Source organism: Cuculus canorus, chromosome 4 (assembly GCF_017976375.1).
Source record: "Cuculus canorus isolate bCucCan1 chromosome 4, bCucCan1.pri, whole genome shotgun sequence".
Lineage (NCBI taxonomy): Eukaryota > Metazoa > Chordata > Aves > Cuculiformes > Cuculidae > Cuculus > Cuculus canorus.
In genome coordinates, this window is record NC_071404.1 from 10,575,894 (window position 1) to 10,596,817 (window position 20,924).

General features: G+C 38.5%; 1 protein-coding gene across 5 annotated transcripts in view; it reads left to right on the forward strand.

The window, feature by feature from the left end:
* Positions 1-20,924, forward strand: part of CFAP99 (cilia and flagella associated protein 99) — a 61,349-nt gene that overhangs the window by 27,709 nt on the left and 12,716 nt on the right. For 4 of the 5 annotated variants that reach the window (XM_054065635.1, XM_054065634.1, XM_054065637.1 and 1 more), the window contains 7 exons: positions 3,628-3,708; positions 5,831-5,896; positions 6,882-6,941; positions 10,848-10,936; positions 13,076-13,280; positions 14,967-15,108; positions 16,257-16,408. In XM_054065635.1, the coding sequence (XP_053921610.1) occupies positions 3,628-3,708; positions 5,831-5,896; positions 6,882-6,941; positions 10,848-10,936; positions 13,076-13,280; positions 14,967-15,108; positions 16,257-16,408 (795 nt within the window). The remainder of the gene's footprint in view (positions 1-3,627; positions 3,709-5,830; positions 5,897-6,881; positions 6,942-10,847; positions 10,937-13,075; positions 13,281-14,966; positions 15,109-16,256; positions 16,409-20,924) is intronic. The other variant, XM_054065636.1, reaches the window with a different exon arrangement.

The window sequence follows — 20,924 nt, forward strand, 5'->3', positions numbered from 1 at the left end:
TCATAGTTTTGGGCATTATCTGCCACCTTGTATTAGCACTTCAGGTTTTAAATAATACATGTGTTGAATGCTCTTAGAAACCATTTACATCTTAGGATGGCAGAGCAATTTAATGGCAGTGTGTTACACCATTAATGGGATTTTACATTGAAACAGCTTAATACCAGGCTCTGAAAAACTGCATTTAATAACTACTTAATCAGTATAGGAATGAGTCATATTGCTGTCATTTTAGTACCTTTATGCTGTGCAGCCCCTCTTAGAATAAATTTGCTTTAATGCGGATGCAGTACTGAAGTTCATTTGTGTTGTTAGGATTATACTAAATTTGGTTTACATTCTGGCCAAGTCTGCAAATTTAAAAGCTTGTGTGAATATAAAACCATTAGCATAGTAGTGGCATATGTTGTGCTCATTTCTGTACCTATCTCAGCAAATTAAGCTTCACTTTAATTTGCCATATTGCTGCCAGTACCACCATCTGAGACCCTGAAATGAACAGAGATGGAAAAGACAGCCCAGATAGCAAGGTAGAATTAGTGAAGCAAGAGCAGGCCATAGTTGTGACTACTGTATGGTGGAGAGTTGTATGGAATTGAGAGGAATGCATGAAATAAAGCTCTTCCAGATTACATCCCATAATCTATAAACTGGAGAGGGGCAGATTTAAACTAGAGATAAGGAAGAATTTCTTCACTATGAGAGCGGTGAGGCACTGGAACAGGTTGCCCAGGGAAGTTGTGGCTGCACCATCCCTGGAAGCGTTCAAGGCCAGGCTGGATGGGGCTTTGGGCAGTCTGATCTGATGGGAGGTGTCCCTGCCCATGGCAGGGGGGTTGGAACTAGATGATCTTTAACGTCCCTTCCAACCCAAACTATGATTCTATGATTGTGCAGAAATGTTCTCATCCATCTTCTCACTAAGTTGTTAGTTTTATAAGATACCAGTTTTTTCTCATGTGTCTCATGCATCCGTCAAAGAACTTCTCCCATGGCATATTAGCGGGAAGTATTGCCACAGGAGTATACCCGCAGGCATAGCTACTGCTTGACTTGAAACGGCCATATGAATTCTCACAGAGGCTTCTGCATTTTGAGCAACGCCTCCTGATAAGTTATTGCATCCTTATGGTGAAATTAATGCATTCGGGTTAATAGGACTGTTATTTCAGGTATTTCTTTCCATTATGCTGCATTGTATTCTACAGTAGAGATAAAATGCAAAGTAAGATGAATTGTATCACATACACTGAGTTCAGCAGCTGTCTGTACTGCTGTCCTGTACTCTGAACACATGCATCCTCCCAGGCGAGGACTGAAGCTGTGTGTTACTGCAGAAGGCAGGGTAGTCATCTTACTCAGTGATCTATATTGAGATGGGATTCTACACTGACTTGGAAAGTTTGATTGGAGTCACATAGACCTATAAGGTTAGGATAATCATAAACTTCCCTCAGAAATGGGGGACACTAAGTGGAAAGGAAAACCACTTTAATTTTGAAATTTAATAATGAAACATTTCACTCCAAATATTTGATCTAGAGATTATAAATTCTTCTCTCCACTGTCCTTTGCACACAAGCACATGGATGCACGCTTGAGCATGCATGTATGCATACACACATTCATAAATACAGTTCTATGAATGAGTGCTTTAGCTTGAAGTTTGCAAAGGAACCAAGTGGAGACAGGTGCTTAAACCTGATAACATGCAAAATTATTTGGACACATTTAACTTCCTTGGATATCTTGGCCTTGAGTTGCAAATAAAATCAATTTTTTTTAATATCACCGCAGTACGAGAAGTACTAGTACCAGAAGGCATAGGTGAGCCTGACCACTGGCTGGAGAGGAAAAGCAAGGTTGGCATTTCTACAGCCAGCCCCCTTTTTTACATTAAGTAGGTACAGTTTGGCCTTTTTGATCTCCTTATTGCTGGAATTTGCAATTTACTTACAATGACTTATTCACCCTCTTCCAGCAGCTGGGTAATTGCTGTATTGTCTGTCAGTCCATCTGATTAGTACTCATCACCATGGCATCTGCGGGCTACATTACAAGGCTAAGATCGTTTTTGAAACAGACCTGACTGGAAAGTCTCCTTCTTAAATTACCTGGAATGAGCATAGCAGTTTCTGAGGAGAGATATGCAGCTTACGCTGGCAGATGAGTACAGTTTTGCAGGTAAAGCACATGAGTAGGAAGAAGAGTGAAACAAACTGACACTCACTGAATGTCCAACCCTTAGCAAATCCTCTGGGCTTTAATTTCTCCAGCCTTAAAAGCATAATAAAGACTCTCAGATATGTCTGGGAAATACTTTCAGTTCTACTTTGCTTAAAAGCTCACTAAAATATTTGAGCAGTCTCACCAGTACATTTATTTGCTAGCTTCGTCTGTTCATTTGGTTTGCCTGCAGATAATGATGTCAGGTAGCAAAGGCAGTGGAAGGTGCATCAGATTCATGAGTTTTGTAAACGGTTCTTTTTATAGTCCCATAAAGCTGGATGGGATCCCCATGTTCCCTAAACTGACCTCCAGAACAGCACAGACTATGGACTTTTCCCATTACTTCTTCAATTAATTCTCTAACTTCTCAGTTAGAACAATTTTAGCAAGATAAATATTCAAGCAGATGTCCAGTAAACTGGCGGACTATCTCACCCACATAGGAAGGAGGCATCCAGTCTTTTTTCAGAGTTGGCTTCCAAGCAAAATTTATTGCTTGAGGAAGTATTGAAATCCCCCTGAAGTTTTAGCCAAACTCAAACCCATATAGCCCTTAGTGTCCCTGTTGATCCATATGACAGCCAGAGGATAAGTCTTTCCTGGTCATTTTATCTGTAGCACTTTCTGACATGTGAATGCTTTCTCAAATCTTTTGACTAATGCTAGGAGGGCCTTGTCAGTCCTCTACCTCCAAACATTTCATCTGCACCTCCAGTGGTATTCCCTTACTAGGATGTTAGAACAGCCATAATAAACCAGAGCAAAGGCCCGTTTTGCGCAGTGTATTTTCTCCAGCAGTAGCCAAACGTAGACATCCAGGAAGACTGCAGGGACAGGATAAGTATAGATGCTGCTTTCTCCAACTCCCTTCTCAGTCTCCCACAACTTCAGCTCAAAGGCTTCCTCAGTAACAAAGAAGTTTAATAAACTTCAAAGGTTTTCTTTTCCCTAAACTGCTTGGAGTCTCTGTAACTTGTTGCTGCTGCCATACAGTGAGCCAGCTTAACTTTATTCTGCTGTTCTATCTGGCTGCCAGTGTTGTGAAGCTTATGAGAAGCCAAACAGAACTTCTCTTCTCACAACTTCTTTTTACCCTTAATAGGGCCTGTAGGATTTATTAATTTTATAGCATTTCTTGTACTAATGTCAGATTTATTTCTTTCTGGACTTTTGATCAGGGATTATATTACATTGGACAGGACCAAAAAGCCTGGGTAGTCCCAGCCAAACGGAATCTGTCTGCGTCTTCTACACTGGAAGTAATAGAAAAGAATCAGTATTTAAAAAATAACTGTAGCTGTTCTATGGTAAAAGTCAATGTGTTTTTTTTCCTGCAAGAATGTGTTGCTTGGAATGTTTTATACCTCATCTTGTGGAGACTACTGCCTTTTAATATAGGTTCCTCCAAGCACTTACAAACCTCCAAAGGAAAAAAAGCAACTAGAGGAAATCAAAACGAAAAATCGCCAAAAAGCAGAAGTAAGTGTATTGTGTTCTTGTTCTAGTCTTTCATGTCTTCTAAACTGTTTCTTCTGTAATGTTCCATTTTCACAAGTTTTAGAACTTTATCTGAAACATACTTGATTTTGCACCTTATGTCTCCTGGCTCTTTCTCTAGAGTTATGAAGACTGTGTACTCTGTTCTGTTCTATTACCCTTCTTCTATTACCCTTATATGACCATTAATTTTCTGAGGCAAGGTCCACCTTTTATTCACTGTACAAGTACTGTGTGAGAAAATATACAAGTAGCCATGTAAGGTAGCAGAAACATGATTACTTTCTTCTCTCCACAAGCTTGAAATAGTTTGATGGCTCTTTTACTCCCACAGGACATGTGGATTTCAGGTATTCACTTAATAATCAAGACTTCAAAATACAAAACGTGTACAATATATTTGTTTGTTTTCTATAGTAACTGATAAATACCCATGTCTTCACCTACTGTTTTAAAATATCAGTAGACTCTGACTTCTCTTTTTGTGCAGACTCCATACTCTTTGCTTCAGCAAGCGTAGGGAGTGGGAAGTCATCATGATTTCTAAAGAAGCAGAGTACATGTGTGTCTGCATGCTAAGACAGCAGAAAGAGGGAAGGCCTGGAAAAACAAAGAAACCGGGCTAGTTATTTGATCCAAACTTTGATAGGAATCCTGTTCAATGAGTTAGCCCCTGTCATAGTTAAAGCAGATTGTGGTCTTCTCCTTGAAAGGGAATTAATTAAATGTCAGTTTCCACTTTCTTCCTCCCCACACTGCAATCACCACATCCAATCGAATAACAATATAAGCTTGATAAAAGGCATGCTGTTTGACTCCTTTTTATCTGCACTCTCCCATCCCCATTCTTACTCTAGCTTTCACTAGCCAGTACAACTCCATTTATCACTGCTCTGCTGTCCTCATGTCCTTGTGAAAGGGGCATTAGATTCTGTTCCTAACCTCTAGTAAATTCTATTCTATGGGAATAAACTTTGCATTCCTTTTGCTAGCCCATCACACTAACTATGCTTGATATTTCATTACAAAACAACACAACACAGTTTTTATCCTTTTATTATTTCCATGTTGTGGAGAAAGCACATGCCTATTTGTCTGTGTGCTTATTTGCACGTACAAACTTCCTAGAAAAAACTAGGGAGGAAAAGCAAGATATCACAGTGCCTATATTGTCAAAGATCTATGACAACTGTAAAATCACTTAACTACCAGCCACATCTTCAGTGGAGAAAATGCGTGAATACGAGGAACAAAGAAGCACCGCCATAGAAATTATAGCTGAAATAACGGCAGTTTTTGTTGCCTCTGGAATGTTATAAAAGGCATCCAAAGCATTCACAAAGGTCAGTTCCTTAAACCATTTGCTAACCAAGCTGAAATGTTGGGTCCTAAAAGAAACACACATTGAAAATTCTATTTGTTTGATTGCGTTTTTGCAGGAGCTATGGCTGTCATCATAAGCACTTGAGCATCTGTAAAAACAAGTGAGGGCACTGGAAGCCGTGCTCTAGACAGTTAGGGAAGTGTCGATGTGATGGACAGCTGATCTCCGGAAAGTCATTAGAAAATCTAGTCTGTTTTGCAGCTTTCATTAGAGATCACTGTTTACAACCAAAAGAAACATCCAAAAACTAGAAACGCAGCTGCTTATATTTCCTCCTTTAAAATGACAGGTGGAATTACTGTTCAGGGTGTGCCTATTGGAGCAACCCTAAATGCCTGATCACCACTTTTTAATTTAACTCAAAACCAAAGCCATTATTTGTTAGCTATGTGGAAACAGTTACTACTTATAGTAGTGACACAACATAGAAAATTATGAGGCTTTTAAGGTGAATTCTGGATGAGCAACATGTTTCATATGGGCAGACCTATGCAAAGGATACAACCAGTCAGAACTAAGTAGAAACTATGTGGAAAATCAAGACTTGTCTACTTCAAGTCTTTAATCAGCACGAAAAGTCACATAAATATTAAGTCAAGCTTTCATTGATTGGAAACAAATTAATATACTGGTCTGAGCTGAAAGGATTTTCAAGACAGAAAATTCTTCTTAGAAAATTTACATGTACCATACTTTTTAAGCTGATTGCTTTAATTTTAGGATCTGCTCCTGAAAGCAAATGCTGACCAGTTCAGGTGTGCAACTCTGAAGTCTGAAAAGGGAGAGGTATGCTGCAAGATACTTTATTACCTAAAAATACCCCAGAATGAAGATGAAAACTGACTGGAGTATTTAAAGTTAGCTCTACGTATTTGAAAAAAAATTGTTTATTTGGGGTTAGGAATTAAATGCTATAATTTCTAGCTGTACTGTCATTTCACATCCATGTTATTATTTTCAGTGTAATATATTAACACTTGCCTCTTTGGATGCATAATGCACAACCCCCTTTCCTTATATTTCTGGTGCTGCTTTATAATTCTCCTAATTTTGAGACAAGCAGCCTTCCTGGGATTTTATTCCAACAAGTCTCCAAACTGGCAATATTTCTCTAAAGCCACATATTATTTTTCCGTTAACCTTTATGACACAAAGCCACCAAGCTGAGGAAATAATGGTCCCATTCCTGCAGAACTCTTGCTTCGGTTGATCCCCAGTTTACAACTATGTCCCTGTACTACGTATGTAATATATTCTTTTCAGCATCACATCTGCATATTCTATTCATTGTGTTTATCCTCATGGTACTCAACACTTTCAAATCAGTTTCTACAGTTGACACCATAAAATGAAATTAATAACCATCAGTGGCAGAACTTTACCACCATTTAATAATTTCATGAAGTATGCTTTGACACCCTATTTTGTCTTCCCAGTATCTATTTTGATTAAGATTCATAGATACAGCCAATATTTCATGGTCAAACAAAACACCACTGTTAATTATTAATATTATTTTAGTCAATAAATCTTAGCCAATATTTGCACTTCCCTTTGTATGGTCATTTGATAGGAATTATTCCCATTAAGTTGGGTGTACATAGCAAGTTTTTGTGGGTATAATAATTCCAAAATATATCCCCTATGATTTTTATTTGTTACTCTAGATGAATATTCAAGATTGATTTTATGGAAAGTATCTTATGTTTTTTGCCGAGTACTTGAAAATCTGTCTCTGAAATGAAATAATTATTTTTGGTTTGAACTGCAGAACAAACACGACAGTATGAAGAGCAGACCAGCATTCCAGGCTCAAAAGATCCAAAGCAAGGTCGGTAACACCTAAGGTACTGTTGTCAGATATACCTGAAAGTTATAGAGTGAAAAACACACATGTAAATTCTGTGGTGATTAAACTCTACTGGAATCCATGGTTTTACACGAAGTTCGGTGGCCAGGAGAACAGGGTGGTTTGGGTCTATGGGTCATAAATTTTGGCCTGTGCACCATAAACAATCCACAAATAAACGGTCAGGGAGCAACAAGAGTGGTTGTTCCAGGAGTCGGTCCATTCAGGAGACAAAGCTACAACAGCAACCTGGGTCCATGAGAGCAGGAGACAGAACTAGGAAGACAATCAAGACCAGAATTGCCTCCAGCATAATGGGAACAGACTGAAGCCCATATCTGAGCTTAGATGGGGCTCCCGAACCAGCAAGCAGAAGGTGTGAGTGGAGATCCTAGCTGAGGCTGGTCAGGGCAAGTAAGACCTGTTGGTTCCCTGAGGGCCCTGACAGGTAAGTTGTAACCATATTGCTTTAACAGTGTTTTCAGTTCCAAATGGAGAAGTTTTTATGTAAAATAGTAAGGATTGAGAACACTCCACAGGATAAAAAAAGAATTGTGAATCCATCGCTTAAGAACTCAGCATAAGGGACAAAAGAACCTTGCATCTGTAAATCACTGTTTCAAAATGAGATCCCAAAGAATGCTGAGAAATCATTCCAGGTAATGACTGTCTGATAAGCAATATACAATCTGTCTGGATGTTTGTGTTCTTTCCTTTAAACCCATACTGAGGTCATAAAATCCACTATACAGATTGCTTCTCGGCAGGGATTTCCAAGGGTCAGAGAATTGTAAACATGGAAAATGGGCTGTTCAGCCCTACCAGTATAACACATGATGACTCACATTGCTATTTCTGCACTAACCATACTACATAATCTTCCATCTTACATCGTTCAGTCACCTTTCATTTGTTTCAAGTTCATATGCAGAATAATTTCATGCAGAAGCTGTGCTTGTACTGTGACCTCAAATACCTTGTGAGCAGGTTCACATACTCTTTAAAGACTACGTATTAGGTACAGCTCATGTATGCTTTGGGAAGACTGATTCTCTGCTTGGAAAACTGGGCAGCTGGCCATTATTTCTAAAGCATATCTGGCATTTATCACATACTGAAGTTATCTTTAATAACGTTATGACCTACTCAGTCTGCTTGCTTACAATCCATCAGCATTTAAATTACAGGAAAATAGTAAGATCCCAGTGCCTTCTGCACTCAAAAGAGGGAAAAAAAAACAAAATAGGAAACATTTACATCGTTAACCTAAACACGCATGAGCTGTAATTATGTGGGCTTTGTTCAAGACTATGTATAGTCCACTTCCTTTTCTGATAATCTAAAAAACTGAAATCTTAGTGCAAACCATCTGCCTAAACCACTTAAAAGAAAAATATGGATCTGGCATCTGATGGCATTGATCAGGGCCAGTTCTAACACCTGCTAGTGTCTCCCCTAGAAGCACAATCAGTTTTATCTCGTCTAAACACATTTGCCTTTAAGGTTGGTTAGGTGATATTCAAGATGCTGCTGTAACTTTCAAGCTGAGATAGGCATATTGTTATTGACTTTTAAAACACTTCCTATTCCTTTTGCTTTCATGCCTGCTCAACTCTGTGAATAGACAAATCCTAAAAGGAAGGCTTATCAAAGATGTATAAATAGGATTACAATCTGTCCTCAAATTAATGAAATTATATAATGTTTTAATCAACTAATGTTTTCTTTTCCTCTTTTTTAGAACACCCACTGTACATTAAATACATTTTTAAAAATTTCAGACACACCTATTATGTGCAGCAGCAATTATTTTTCATTGCTGTTACTAAATATCTATTCGTCCTTTTCACTGAAAGAATGAGACTGTACAAGTGCATCATCATGCTGGCTCAATCTGTCTCTTGCTCATATCAGGCCTTGCTCTTTACAGATTTATTTGTTTTGGTGAGCCATTGTGTGTTCATTAGGTTAAAATAGTGAATACAAATTTTTTTCCACAAGAATTGCAGTGTTCTGCAATTTTCCCCATTATTTTCATTTTCTCATCTTGAGAAAGGGGAAGATACCTCATGACAGGAAGAGAACAAGCAAAATTCAAAACTTCCTTGATATCCATAGAGTCATAGAATCATACAATCACTAGGTTGGATAAGACCTCTTGGATCATCGAGTCCAACTATTCCTATCTGCCACTAAACAATCTCCCTGAGCACCTCGTCTACCCACCTTTTAAATACCTCCAGGGATGGTGTCTCAACCACCTCCCTGGGCAGAAGAATTTATTTTACTTACACCTGTTTGCATACATCTTGGGAGTCCTGGTTATTTTGACTATATGGACTGTCATATTTCTGCTTCATTGTCATACAGCCATATTTCTGTTTAATAAACTGGGAAACGGAAATTAAAGGTATTCCTGTAATCATTCTTACTTCAGTTGTCTATCCAAATTACAGTTAGTAAATACAGAACAGGAAATCTGTACACATGGGTCATTGCTAAAACTATGAAAATTTCTACATGTGTCAAAAAAAATGTCTGCTCTAAGCAGACATTTTATAGACAGTAAAGTGTACAAAGTACAGGCTGTGGAGGCAGTGTTCATGTAGTGCAGAAGACATTGAGAAGTAGGGCAAAAGGAAGGAAGGACATCATTAGGCATTAAGAAGAGTAAACATATGAGTCAAATAAAAGAAATAAAATTGTTTTGGATTCCTTTCCTAAATTTGTCAAGTTATGATTTTGTCAAAATAGATAGGTGATTAATTTTTGTCCATTAAAATACTCCATTTGTGTGGAAAAAACAGTAATTCTACTTAGTGAATTTCTATGTGATAGCATGTGTTTGTTATCCTCAACATACCTAATTAATATCAATTATAAAACATCCTTTTTCCAGATAGTCTACGTATTTCAAGAGACTGTGGTTCATATTTGTGCATACAATATTTGCAGTATGTAGCTTAAGTAATTCTGTGCATCTGTTTTTCAGCCACTCATTAAGCTGTTAATTTGGAATTTAAATACCTGTTAGGATTATGAACGCAGAACTTGTCTGGATATAGGTCAAATGTGTCATGACTAAGCTTTGTTTTCTACAGGAATGATCCCAGTTCTTATCCCAGCAGCACTGCTTTGCCTCAGTTCAGGTCAGGTCTATTATACATGTCTGCAAAGGTGATATAATGATTTCTGAATAGCCTACTTGTGCAGGGAACATTTTTAACTGGCAGAGGAGTTGTTCCCTTCCTCCCTCCATATTTAGAGGCTGTCTGGGAGTTAGTCCTAAGGCAATACTTTGAAGAACTGCAAAGCAGCCACAGGATCTAATCCAAGTTACATCATGAGGACTGAAAATCACTGAGAACTGTATTTCACTTCTATCTAGAAAATAGATATAGCAATAAATGATGCCAGTTGTCTTAAAATTATTTTGAAGTTAAAACAGTGATTATGTGTAAAATCCTTTTAAGACTTTCCCTTGAAAGGTACTGCTTATGTTTTACATTAATGTTTTTTGCTAACTTACCCTCTTTCAGAGAAGCAGTTTATTTTCTTTGTCCAAAGCAAACGGAATCTCTTCACACTATGTATATGAGTACTGAAAAAAATGAAAGGAAGTGAACACATTCTATGGGATTTGACATGGTCCAAGAGTGATTACAAATTTATAATCCACTTGGGGGACTTTGCTGATTTCTTAAGCAGCTTGAGTGGTTTATGAACAGCATGCAATTTCATTGTGAATGTCAGATTAATGCTAGATGAATGCTTTAAGCAAAATTTATGCTGTCTTAGGTCAATTTATTTAACCCATTGAAATGTTTTTATACTCTGTTTTATGGTTTACATTACTAAGTATAGAATATACATTCCTTTTCTTGACAGATTGACACTATACCTATTAAATTAAATGCTGCAGCTATTTTAAGAGAGGGTGCCCTCTATCAGCGGAAAATGGAACAGGAGCTCAAGAGGTATAATCATACTTTCTCAGTTACTTTTAATGTCCCTGGATATAAAATAATTAACCACATTAAAAATAATTAACTAAATTCCAAGGAAACTAAAATAATGGGTCTGTTGTAAGGTATTAGGAAGCTTTTCTATAAACATGGTTCACAAAGAAAAATTGGACTGAAATGGAAGTCTACATTAAAGTAATTGTTGTACTGTAGATGCTATAGTGTGACTGTGTTCTGATTTAGCACTCCAGCTCCTGTACACTTGCAAACTCCAGTAAGTGTTGCTTATTATATTGCAATTCTCCAGAATAAATAATTGGCCAAATACACATCTATTTCTGTGTCTATTAAAAAAGATACATATATATTTAGCCAAAATATTTCATATAACTTCAGTTTCTTCAGTGTTTTGTGATCAACTACATGCCAAATTTGGTACTTGAACTTGTTTGTAAGTATGTAAAACACCTATCCATTTCTATCACAGTAAGATATGGAGGACTAAGAGCGTGCCGCTCCACGAGGCAAGATGAGCCAGGAGCTGAGGGTGACAGCAAGGCATGTAGGGGCAGTGTTCTCGCTGACAGCAGGTCAGTTCCATAGTACCCGAGGGAGGCAGCAGAGTGGATGCAGTGACAGTCAGCAGGGTCAGCCAACAGCCCAGTGATTGGTATATGAGTCTATAGTGACAAGTCAGGGTTGAGGTCAAGCCAGGAAGCCAAGTCAACAAGGCAGGGTCCACACACCAAGCTGGGTGCAGGCATTCCTTGAGCTTAGGCAGGGACAAAGGCTGTTAACATCAGCTTAAATGTGGGTCCTAAGAAAAAACTCTACACATAGACAACAGGACTTTCAGTAGCTCTTCCTCACACAGTTCTTTTCGCTCCAGTCTGATCCGATGTTATACAGTTGTCCTGCAACAGAGCTGTCTTTGAACACAAGCAACTAAATCCTAGGCAGGAGTGGGGAATAAGAGGTTGCAGGTCCTTTTGGTGCATTTATGGGTCTAAGGAATCTTGATATAAGGACTTCTCTGACATAAGGAGTCCTTATTTAGCAGCATAGGTTTTCAGTGGACATTAACTAGGGAGAGGGTGACGCCTGAATGGCCACTGCAGGTTGTATTCTATGACTAGAATTAGAGAACATTTTCACTAATATTTTTAACAAAGATAAAACGTATATCATGTCATCTTAATTTAGTATTTTTTCTAATCCACCTACCTTAGCAGGCTATGTGACAAATACTGTTAGCATTTTAAGTCACAGAATGACTGCCTAAGGTTGATTTGGTCTTTGGACCTAGCAAATTTTGGTATATGGGTTAGGATTTTAGCGGTATGATATTATGCATCATTCAGCTTCTGTCATCATCTATGTATGTATATTAAGGTTCTTTTATATTACATATGATACTGTTCACTCTTGCAGAATTTTGTTCCACTCAGCAAAGGAATAGATTTTCCCTGTAACTTAACACTATTTTATATTGAGCTTTAAACTTCAGCTGCATTTAACATACAACAGATAGATACATATGCATTGAGAAGCAGCAGTAAGGCACAATTCACTGCAGTTTTGTGTCTCTGCCTTAATTCTTGACTTGTTTGATCCTCTGTTGCAGGAGTTTGATGGGCCTGCCCCAGGGCTTTGTTATGCTTTTCTCTCTCAGCCAAGCACAAAAAATAAGAATATGGTTTCGCTTCATCGCTGAATATTTCTTTGCCTAATTATAGCAATATTATTTAATTTACAAAACACAAAACAGAAAGAGAATTAAGCAGAAAAGTTTTTAGTTCTCTGGGTTAAAGTGGCCCAAAAGATTTCCAAAGAGAAAATATATTTGTTCTCACTACCTTTAAGAAAAATAATCCTGAGAGAAAATGTATATCCTTTCAGCCTGATTCTCCTTGCTCCTTTCAAGGTCCATGCCTTGATGCACTTTCTGCCAGTCTGGCATTCCCAGGCTGTCTACACAGTCAGAGTACCTCTTAGACCAGAGTTAAAGTATACCTGTCAAATGACTTTGTGATGACCACCTTTTTTCTCTACAAAGATCTTATATCACAAAAACCTGAAATGTTTTATGAAGCAAGGCATGGCTGCAGAGCCAGATCCCTACAATAGTATATGCTTCCTTCTCTCTTGCAGAATTGAAGATTTGCTACAAGGGTCTCGAGACCCATATGAATTCTTGGAATGGCAAAAACAGATGCGTGGAAAAGATTTGGAAGAGCAGCTGGCTGAAATAGAGTGTAGGAGGCTTCAAGGGAAACTGAGTCATGAAGAGGCAGTTCTAGCCCATCAGAATGTAATTCAAGAAAATAAGAAGAAAGCTGATCTAACGAGAGAAGAGGTAATGCATATAATGTTGCTTCAATTTTGGTTACATTCAGTCAGTGCAAAACATACATACCACAGATGATACCTACTACAAGAAGGTGTAAAAGTTCTATATGGTGTCTACTCACTGGCATCTGCAAACAATGGAAAAATAGTGCAATGCTTATACATTGAAGTATTTTTTACAAGTGTTTGATATCACTTATGAAGTAAATTGAGTAAAACAGAAGGTTAAAGCATTCTCTCCTGTATTCATGTTGTTGTGCTTATCCTTTTTAGGCAGATACTGACATACGAAGCACCATTTGCAATGAAGCTATCAATATATGACTAATTATGTTACCTTGTAAAACAAGTGTTACAAATATGAAAGAATTTATTTTCTTAAACTGCTATAATTCAATTTACTTCATATTATCTGTCATGGCTAGATCTCTCTTAGGAGCAAATTCAGGCAGAGAACCCTTCTTGGCTTTATATATTATGGAAAACTGAATATTTATGCCAAGAAGTATTTTCACACAGTTTCTGATCTGGTAAATCACAAAAACATTGCTAGATCTTTTTATTTTCCCCCAAACTCACATTACATTTTTCCCACTGATTTTCCTATAAACTCAACAAATGATCAAGAAATAACTAATGCTGTAGATTTTAAATTTGTCATAGTATGGGCTTTTCTTTTCTATTAGCCCAGTTTACTGCTGTGCCAGCCAATACTTTTCTCTTGTCCACCTCTCACAGCTGTCTCTACAGTGCCTCAACAACTTAAGATGGGACCACAAATATACAAGATTTTCATAAAGACTACATGTCAAAAAGGACACTTGCTTAATGAGCTCCTTCTCTGCCCTCTGAAAAAAACTTTCAGCCTTTTTTTTGCAGTGCATTTTCACGTCTATTCAGACAGGCTGCAGCAAGAACTTAAAGCAAACCCTACTATGCACAACTGAGCATAGTGTGATCCCTCGCACTTGTTCCAAAACTATTGTAATTATTCACCCCACTTTCAAAGCATGTGTTGTATTTGTCAGTAGAAATGTCCTGATATGAATAGATCCGGGGATATGCAAATCAGACTTGCTCTAACCTGACCAGTTCCAGGCAGCTTCCTTCAGTTGCCAACAGATGCCAGCAGGGCACTCCATCCATACAAAGATCTCCAGAAGTACTCAGCACCAATTCTCTACTCACTAACAGCTATCATGCTGACCCCCTTTCAAAAGTTTTCCATCTAAACCAGAAAGTACAATAAGGAATCTAGTCTGGGAAAATCCAGTTTCCTGCTTCCTATTAACTTCCTCTGACAAAGAAGGAACAAGATAGCCAAACGTAGACTTTCTGTATGTTACAGAGATGTGATTTAGGCCCAAGAAAATCCTGCAGGCACACAACCAGCACTCTTCTTGGCATCTCACACCCAGATCCAGAGATGCCTTTTTTGTCTGCTTTCAGGAACATGTGGAAGGGAGACCTGGAAAATGGCAGTGCAAATGTTATGTGTGGCCACTGTGGGTAAATAAAACAGAAAGGGGAGCTTAAATCTGGGTCTCTACATTGTCCCCACACAATGTTCTTTGCTGCTTCTGTGGATGATATAATATTTTGAATCCATTTGTCATTGCACTCCTCCAATGATTGAAGGCATTCAGATCTCCAGTTATCAGGAATTTTATTCACCTTTTTGTTTGGAATTTAGAAAGCAGAATTGATGCACCACTATGCAGAGAAACGTCTACAAGAACAGAAAGAAATGAGAGAGCTGGTGGAACAGGTCGTGGAAGGACACAAGAATGCAAAACAAGCAAAAATAAAGCTCCAGAAATACAAACAGCAGATAGGTATTTATATATTGCCAGAAAAATAAGTGATGACGCCAAGTGCTCAAAAATTATCTTTCTTTTCATGGGCCAATTACGTTTTTTACAGAAAGGAAAGGGAAGTTAAGGAAAAGATCTAGGCTATACATTCCCATGAATGCATGAATATGAATGCCAGGAATAAGTTTGTACTGAGTAGGTTAGAAATTCTAAGCTACTGGTCATGGGAATTGTTTAAAAGGGAGAAATGCAGCACTAATGTTCTCCAACTATTTTCCCTTCCATCTAAAAGTGGCATATGTGAATGACTGTACTTTTTGTCAAATCAAGTTATGAAGCTCAGATTCTAGTGATTCATATCATTAAGAGAGGTTTTGCCTAGCAACCACTGTGTAATTATTGTTTTCTCCAGAGAAGACTGTAGCTAAGGAAAGAAAAGCCATCTTCTAGAAAAACACAAGAGAGAAGGATGTAGCACCTCCTAGACAGACCAGTTGTTATAAGCGAAGGGGAAATAATGTTACTTATCCTCCATTATTCTTAAAGACTTCTTCAGTTAATGCCTTAGCTAATAAATTCCAGGGAGAAGGCTGTTCTGACTGTCCTGGCTGTATATATTCCAGTGCAATGCCATGTTAACCTCTACTGTTTGAACAGGCTATCTGTAGTCGTGCATATGTTGGTGAGCACACCTTTCTCTGCTTGTATATCTCCACACTTGTATCAGGAGGGTTGAGGCAAGCAAAGGGTGTGAGCCACTCTGAAATGGCCTAGCAAAGCCTACCAGCCTTTGCAATTCAATTACTTCTGTCATATATAAATAGCTTGGAAAACTATGAATATTTGCTGTTGTATAATATCCTTTTATTAAACAATAAAACAGTATGCACTAATTAGAGGAGAAATTGCAAAGCAGTAATTCAAAGTGTCTACTTTATGAGTGTTTACAGTATGTTTATGGGTTGAATAGAATGATAGATAGTGGAGGTGGGAAGTACTCATTTGTTTCTCTAATCATTCCACCCACCAATGCCAGACTGCTCCCTCAAGTACTTTTAGATCTGTAGTATTATTATTATTATTATTCACAAATGCTATGAATTTTCCTCCAGATCGACTACTTGTTAAAATATGCAGCCAGCTAATAGAGATTAGTTCTTTTCTTTCAGTTCAGGAAGTTTCTGAAGAGAATCAAGAACTTCTTCGGCAAGCTTTAGAAGAAGAAGAGGAGAAGCTTAGGAAAAGATACGAACTAATTCAACAAATACGAGCTGTTGAGTCTTTACCAATCCTCAAACACAAGTTTGTTGATTTAACTGAGGTAAGCTCAGAAGGAAAACCTGCTGGTTTTACATATGTGACTATTGTATTTTTTTCACACATTCAAAGGAATTGGGTACTGAATGCAGAGATATTGCAGTCTGGATGCATACCTTTAATGACAGTGACCCCATGACACAAAGGGTAGATCTGAACTAGAATTTTCATAAAGCTTATAAAATGAAAATTTTACCAGGAAGAATATTCTGATGGTAAGTGAAATCTTAGTCCCCTTGAATCTTCTTTGAATTTTGCCCATAGGATCTGGGTTTCCCGATATCTTTCAAAAAGAGACTGGGAAGTGATTACATGTTCTATCCATCTTCACAAACTCACAGATTTGTCAGTTCTGGGTGAAGGCTGAATGAACACAAGGTCTGGACTGATGTACAGTGGTGATTGCAATGGTAATTTCCTGTGCTTTTAAAACTGTCAACGTTCATGTATATGAAAGAGATTGTCAAGAGAACCCAAAACCTGCTGAGCTGTTATGCATGCACTGTGCAAATAATCTGTGTGTGGTTGTCTGCAGTAAATGTGTCCCACACTTCTTGCATTTACTCTCAATGCACAGCAGCTGAGATTGTCTGAGATTATGCTTTGCAATGCCCACTTCTGCAGAATTTCTAGACTTAGGCAGCCTCTGGAAATTTGTTATCTTTCCACTAAATAGGAAGCAGAGTAGCTGAAAATACTCTTCCACTTTTCTTATCCACACTGAAAGAAGAATAACACAGAATAGTACAAAATTGCACTATCAATTTTAAGTATAATACTTTGGGTTTTTTATTTACTTTCATGAGTATTCAAATGTAGATCACAAATTAAAAATGATCCATGCCTAGTCTGCAGAAACCATACAGAAGGAGCAGGCCTTCCTTCTGTGGGGCTGTTGGAACAGTCAGCATGACGCTTTGGTTTTATCTCCTCCTGCAAAGAACTGAACCATTCATTGATTCCAAAGCTACCTACTGTCTTTGCAATCGCCAGATATATCCCCCATCTCATTTATCAGATTTTAGAACACTTAAAGTGTGAAATAAGTGAACAAGAATAAATGGAGCTCTCCAGATGTCCTATCCTCCTTTACTCTCTGTGGTTGCCCTTATGGCTGCTGCCATTACTTCTCCACTTCTTTTCCAGCCAAAGAAGGTAACTCTCTGTTTTTCAAACCCAGACTTACTCCACCCACTTGTGGAGAAATACTACTGAACCACAAAGGAAAAAGCAGGTGAAAAAAATGCTGAATACAAAGAATTATTGTACACCACAGAAACTGTAAGCTGTCTGCACGAAGTGCCAAGAGGTACTCTGATCTATAGGTCTTTCACTGTGTCAGATAGAGTTGCACATAGTGTCAACCCTAAACATAGCCCTTAGCATGGTCTCACTGCACATTTGTTACCCTGATGATGCAGTCACTAGATGCTGGCTGCAAAGACACAATGGTATGAAATCATCAGATGTGGAACTGTCATTACTTTTTCAATCAGAACAATTTCTGTAAACTGGTGCAGACTCTCTTTCAGGAAAATGAAGGTGACTGGAATGTCAGTACTTTATTATTTTTGAATCTAGTTCACTTCATTGCCACTTGCGGTAGCTGTCAACCCCTCACACAGAGCTTCCACTGAAATACTGTTTGTTTCTAAGTAGGGAATATGACTTTAAATAAATACTCCCATCTAGCTTACCTGAAAAGACAAGGCAGAAAAACACGGCAGGTTTCAAGTCATAAATGAAAAATTCATTCAAAGTTCAAGCTTATCCTATGGGTAAGATTACTAAGTGTAAGGTTGCTGAAAATGGAATGGCCATATAGGTCAGTCTGCAAGTACAAGAGAATGGTTCTGAATTATATGGATAGACTGTTAGATGGGTAAGAAATTGGCTGGATAGCCGACATCCAAAGAGTTACAGTCAATGATTCAATGTCCAAGTGGAAATCAGTAATGAGTGGTATCCTTTAGGGGTCTATACTGGGACTGACACTATTTAATACCTTCCCTAATGACATAGATAGTGGGATTAAATGCATCCTCAGCAAGTTTGCAGATGACAGCAAGCTGGGTGATGCAGTTTGAAACACCTGAGGAAAGAAACCTTGACAGGCTTGAGGAGTGCGCCCATGTGAACTTCATGGAGTTCAGCAAGACCAAGTGCAAGGTCCCATATCAATACAGACTGGGGAATGAATTGATTGAGAGTAGCCCTGCAGAGAAGGACTCAGGAACACTGATAGATGAAAAATTCAATATGAGCTGGCAATGCGCGTTTGCAGCCCAGAAAGCTGCACCAAAAGAAGCATGACCAGCAGGTGGAGGGAGAAGATCCTCCCCTTTGCTCTGGTGAGACCTCACCTGGGGCCCTCAGCACAAGAAAGACAGGAACCTGTTGGACTGAGTCCAGAGGAGGATCATGAAGATGATCAGAAGACTGGAGCACCTCTCCTATGAAGACAGGCTGAGAAAGTTGGGGTTGTTCATCCTGGAGAAAAGAAGGCTTTGGGTGACTATATGGCAGCCTTTCAATATATAAAGGGGCTTAGAAGAAAGATGGAGAGACGTTTTACCAAGGCCTGTAGCAACAGGACGAGGGGCAATGGTTTTCAACGGAAAGAGGGCAAATTCAAATTGGACATAAGGAAGAAATTCTTCATTGTGAGGGCAATGAACCCCTGGAACAGACTGCTTAAAGAAGTTGTGAATGACTCCATGCCTAAAAGTGTTCAGGCCAGGCGGGGCTTTGAGCAACCTCCTCTAGTGGGAGGTGTCCCTGCCCATGGCCAGGCGGGTGTGGGCTAGATGATCTTTAAAGGTCCTTTTCAACCCCAATTGTTCTATGATTCTGTATCTCAACTTTACAGTTCCCTTATACTCACTATTAGAATTGCACTCTGAGTGAATTAGCACACTTTTGGTGATAGCTTGCCCTGGTTTCTTTCTTTCTACAAAAGGCTTTTTCATTCTTAGTGAAATTAAATATGTTCATAAAATTCTCATTTATCCACAAAATTTTTAAAGCACACAGTTCTTCCGTTGTTGGCACTTAAGTTGTTTGACACCAGCATTATCTACTGCACAGCTCTAGGATTTTTCATATTTTAGGAACCACTTCACTGTCTTCACTAAATATTTTTGAAATTCAGACACTCAAAATGTTCGGCCTCTACAATTCTATGTTTCTACAAATTGCAAAAACTACTCCTTTGTCTTCTGGTGAATACACCTTGACAGTCATTGATTAGTTTAAATTAGGGACAAGGTATTATAGAACTTGCTATTTGAAAATTCACTCTAAATTGAAATCTGAGAAAGAGATAAATGATTATTTACTGTTTCAGTAATTTATGGTAGTACCTATTTTTTTAAGAGATGCAAAAATAAAGGCTGCTTAATATTTACTCTTTTATCAGTCTTCGACTGGTGCTACTGGTGCCTATTGTTTGGTACACATGAAGAGCATGGAAGCAGAAGCCAATGAGGCAAAATTAAAGGGTCAGGCTCTAGATGAAAAAACAGTGGTGATGTCTTCTGACTGACTCAAGTTTTGAAGCTTTAGAAAGAGAAACTATGGGGACCAGATGTGCAGGAGAGACTCTTGGAAATCTTGGAGGAGTCCCCAGGGATGGCCAACCAACACAATTTCTCCTTCACTGACAAGCTTGTATCATTTATTTTTCAGACTAACTCAATAATAATTCCTTTTGAGCACCAATGTTGTTGTAGCAAAGAGCCATGCCTGGTTATTTGTTGTACTCTATTTTGTGGCTTTTTTGCTTCTGCCGCCCCGCCTTACTGTTTTCTTCATCAATCTTGGCTTTCCCCCTATTTCATTGACCCACTGCTCTGAAGAGCCAGAGAATGGTGACTGGAGGATGAGTACCTGACTAGACTGTTTAGATAGTATCCCAGACCAGAGAAGAGGGACTGGACTCGGGTCAATTCTTGCAACCAATATCACAGCCTGAGCACCTATCTATGACAAAGCGTCGTCTCTTTCTGCCTTTTTTTTCCCCTTCCCTTCCCTTTCATATTCTGTTTGGTGAAAAGCTCAGAAGCAGAAAGGGGACTACTATTCTGTCAACAGCTTGCTTGCTCAGTATTCAGTACAAGGGCTTTTCCTTTTCTACTAAAAATGATTGTTTTAAAAAAATGAAGGCTCTTTAACTGGCTAGTTTCTCTCCATTAGAAGGATTTTAATCAGTTTTACTTACACATATTTATCATTACGACTTAACTTCAACCTGAGAAATACAGTTTGGAGTGGTTGTTCTTTTGGATTCTACCCCTCTGCCCTCATCATGCTTTCTATGGAACTAAGCAAAGCAAGGTCTTTGTGATTAAAATCCAAACCAGTGTTTCACTCTAAATGTTATACAACCATATATGGATGTTGAGGCTCTGGAGCGTGTCCAGGGAAGAGCACCAAAGCTGGTGAGGGAGCTGGAGAACAAGTCTTACGAGGAGCGGCTGAGAGAGCTGGGGTTGTTTAGCCTGGAGAAGAGGAGGCTGAGG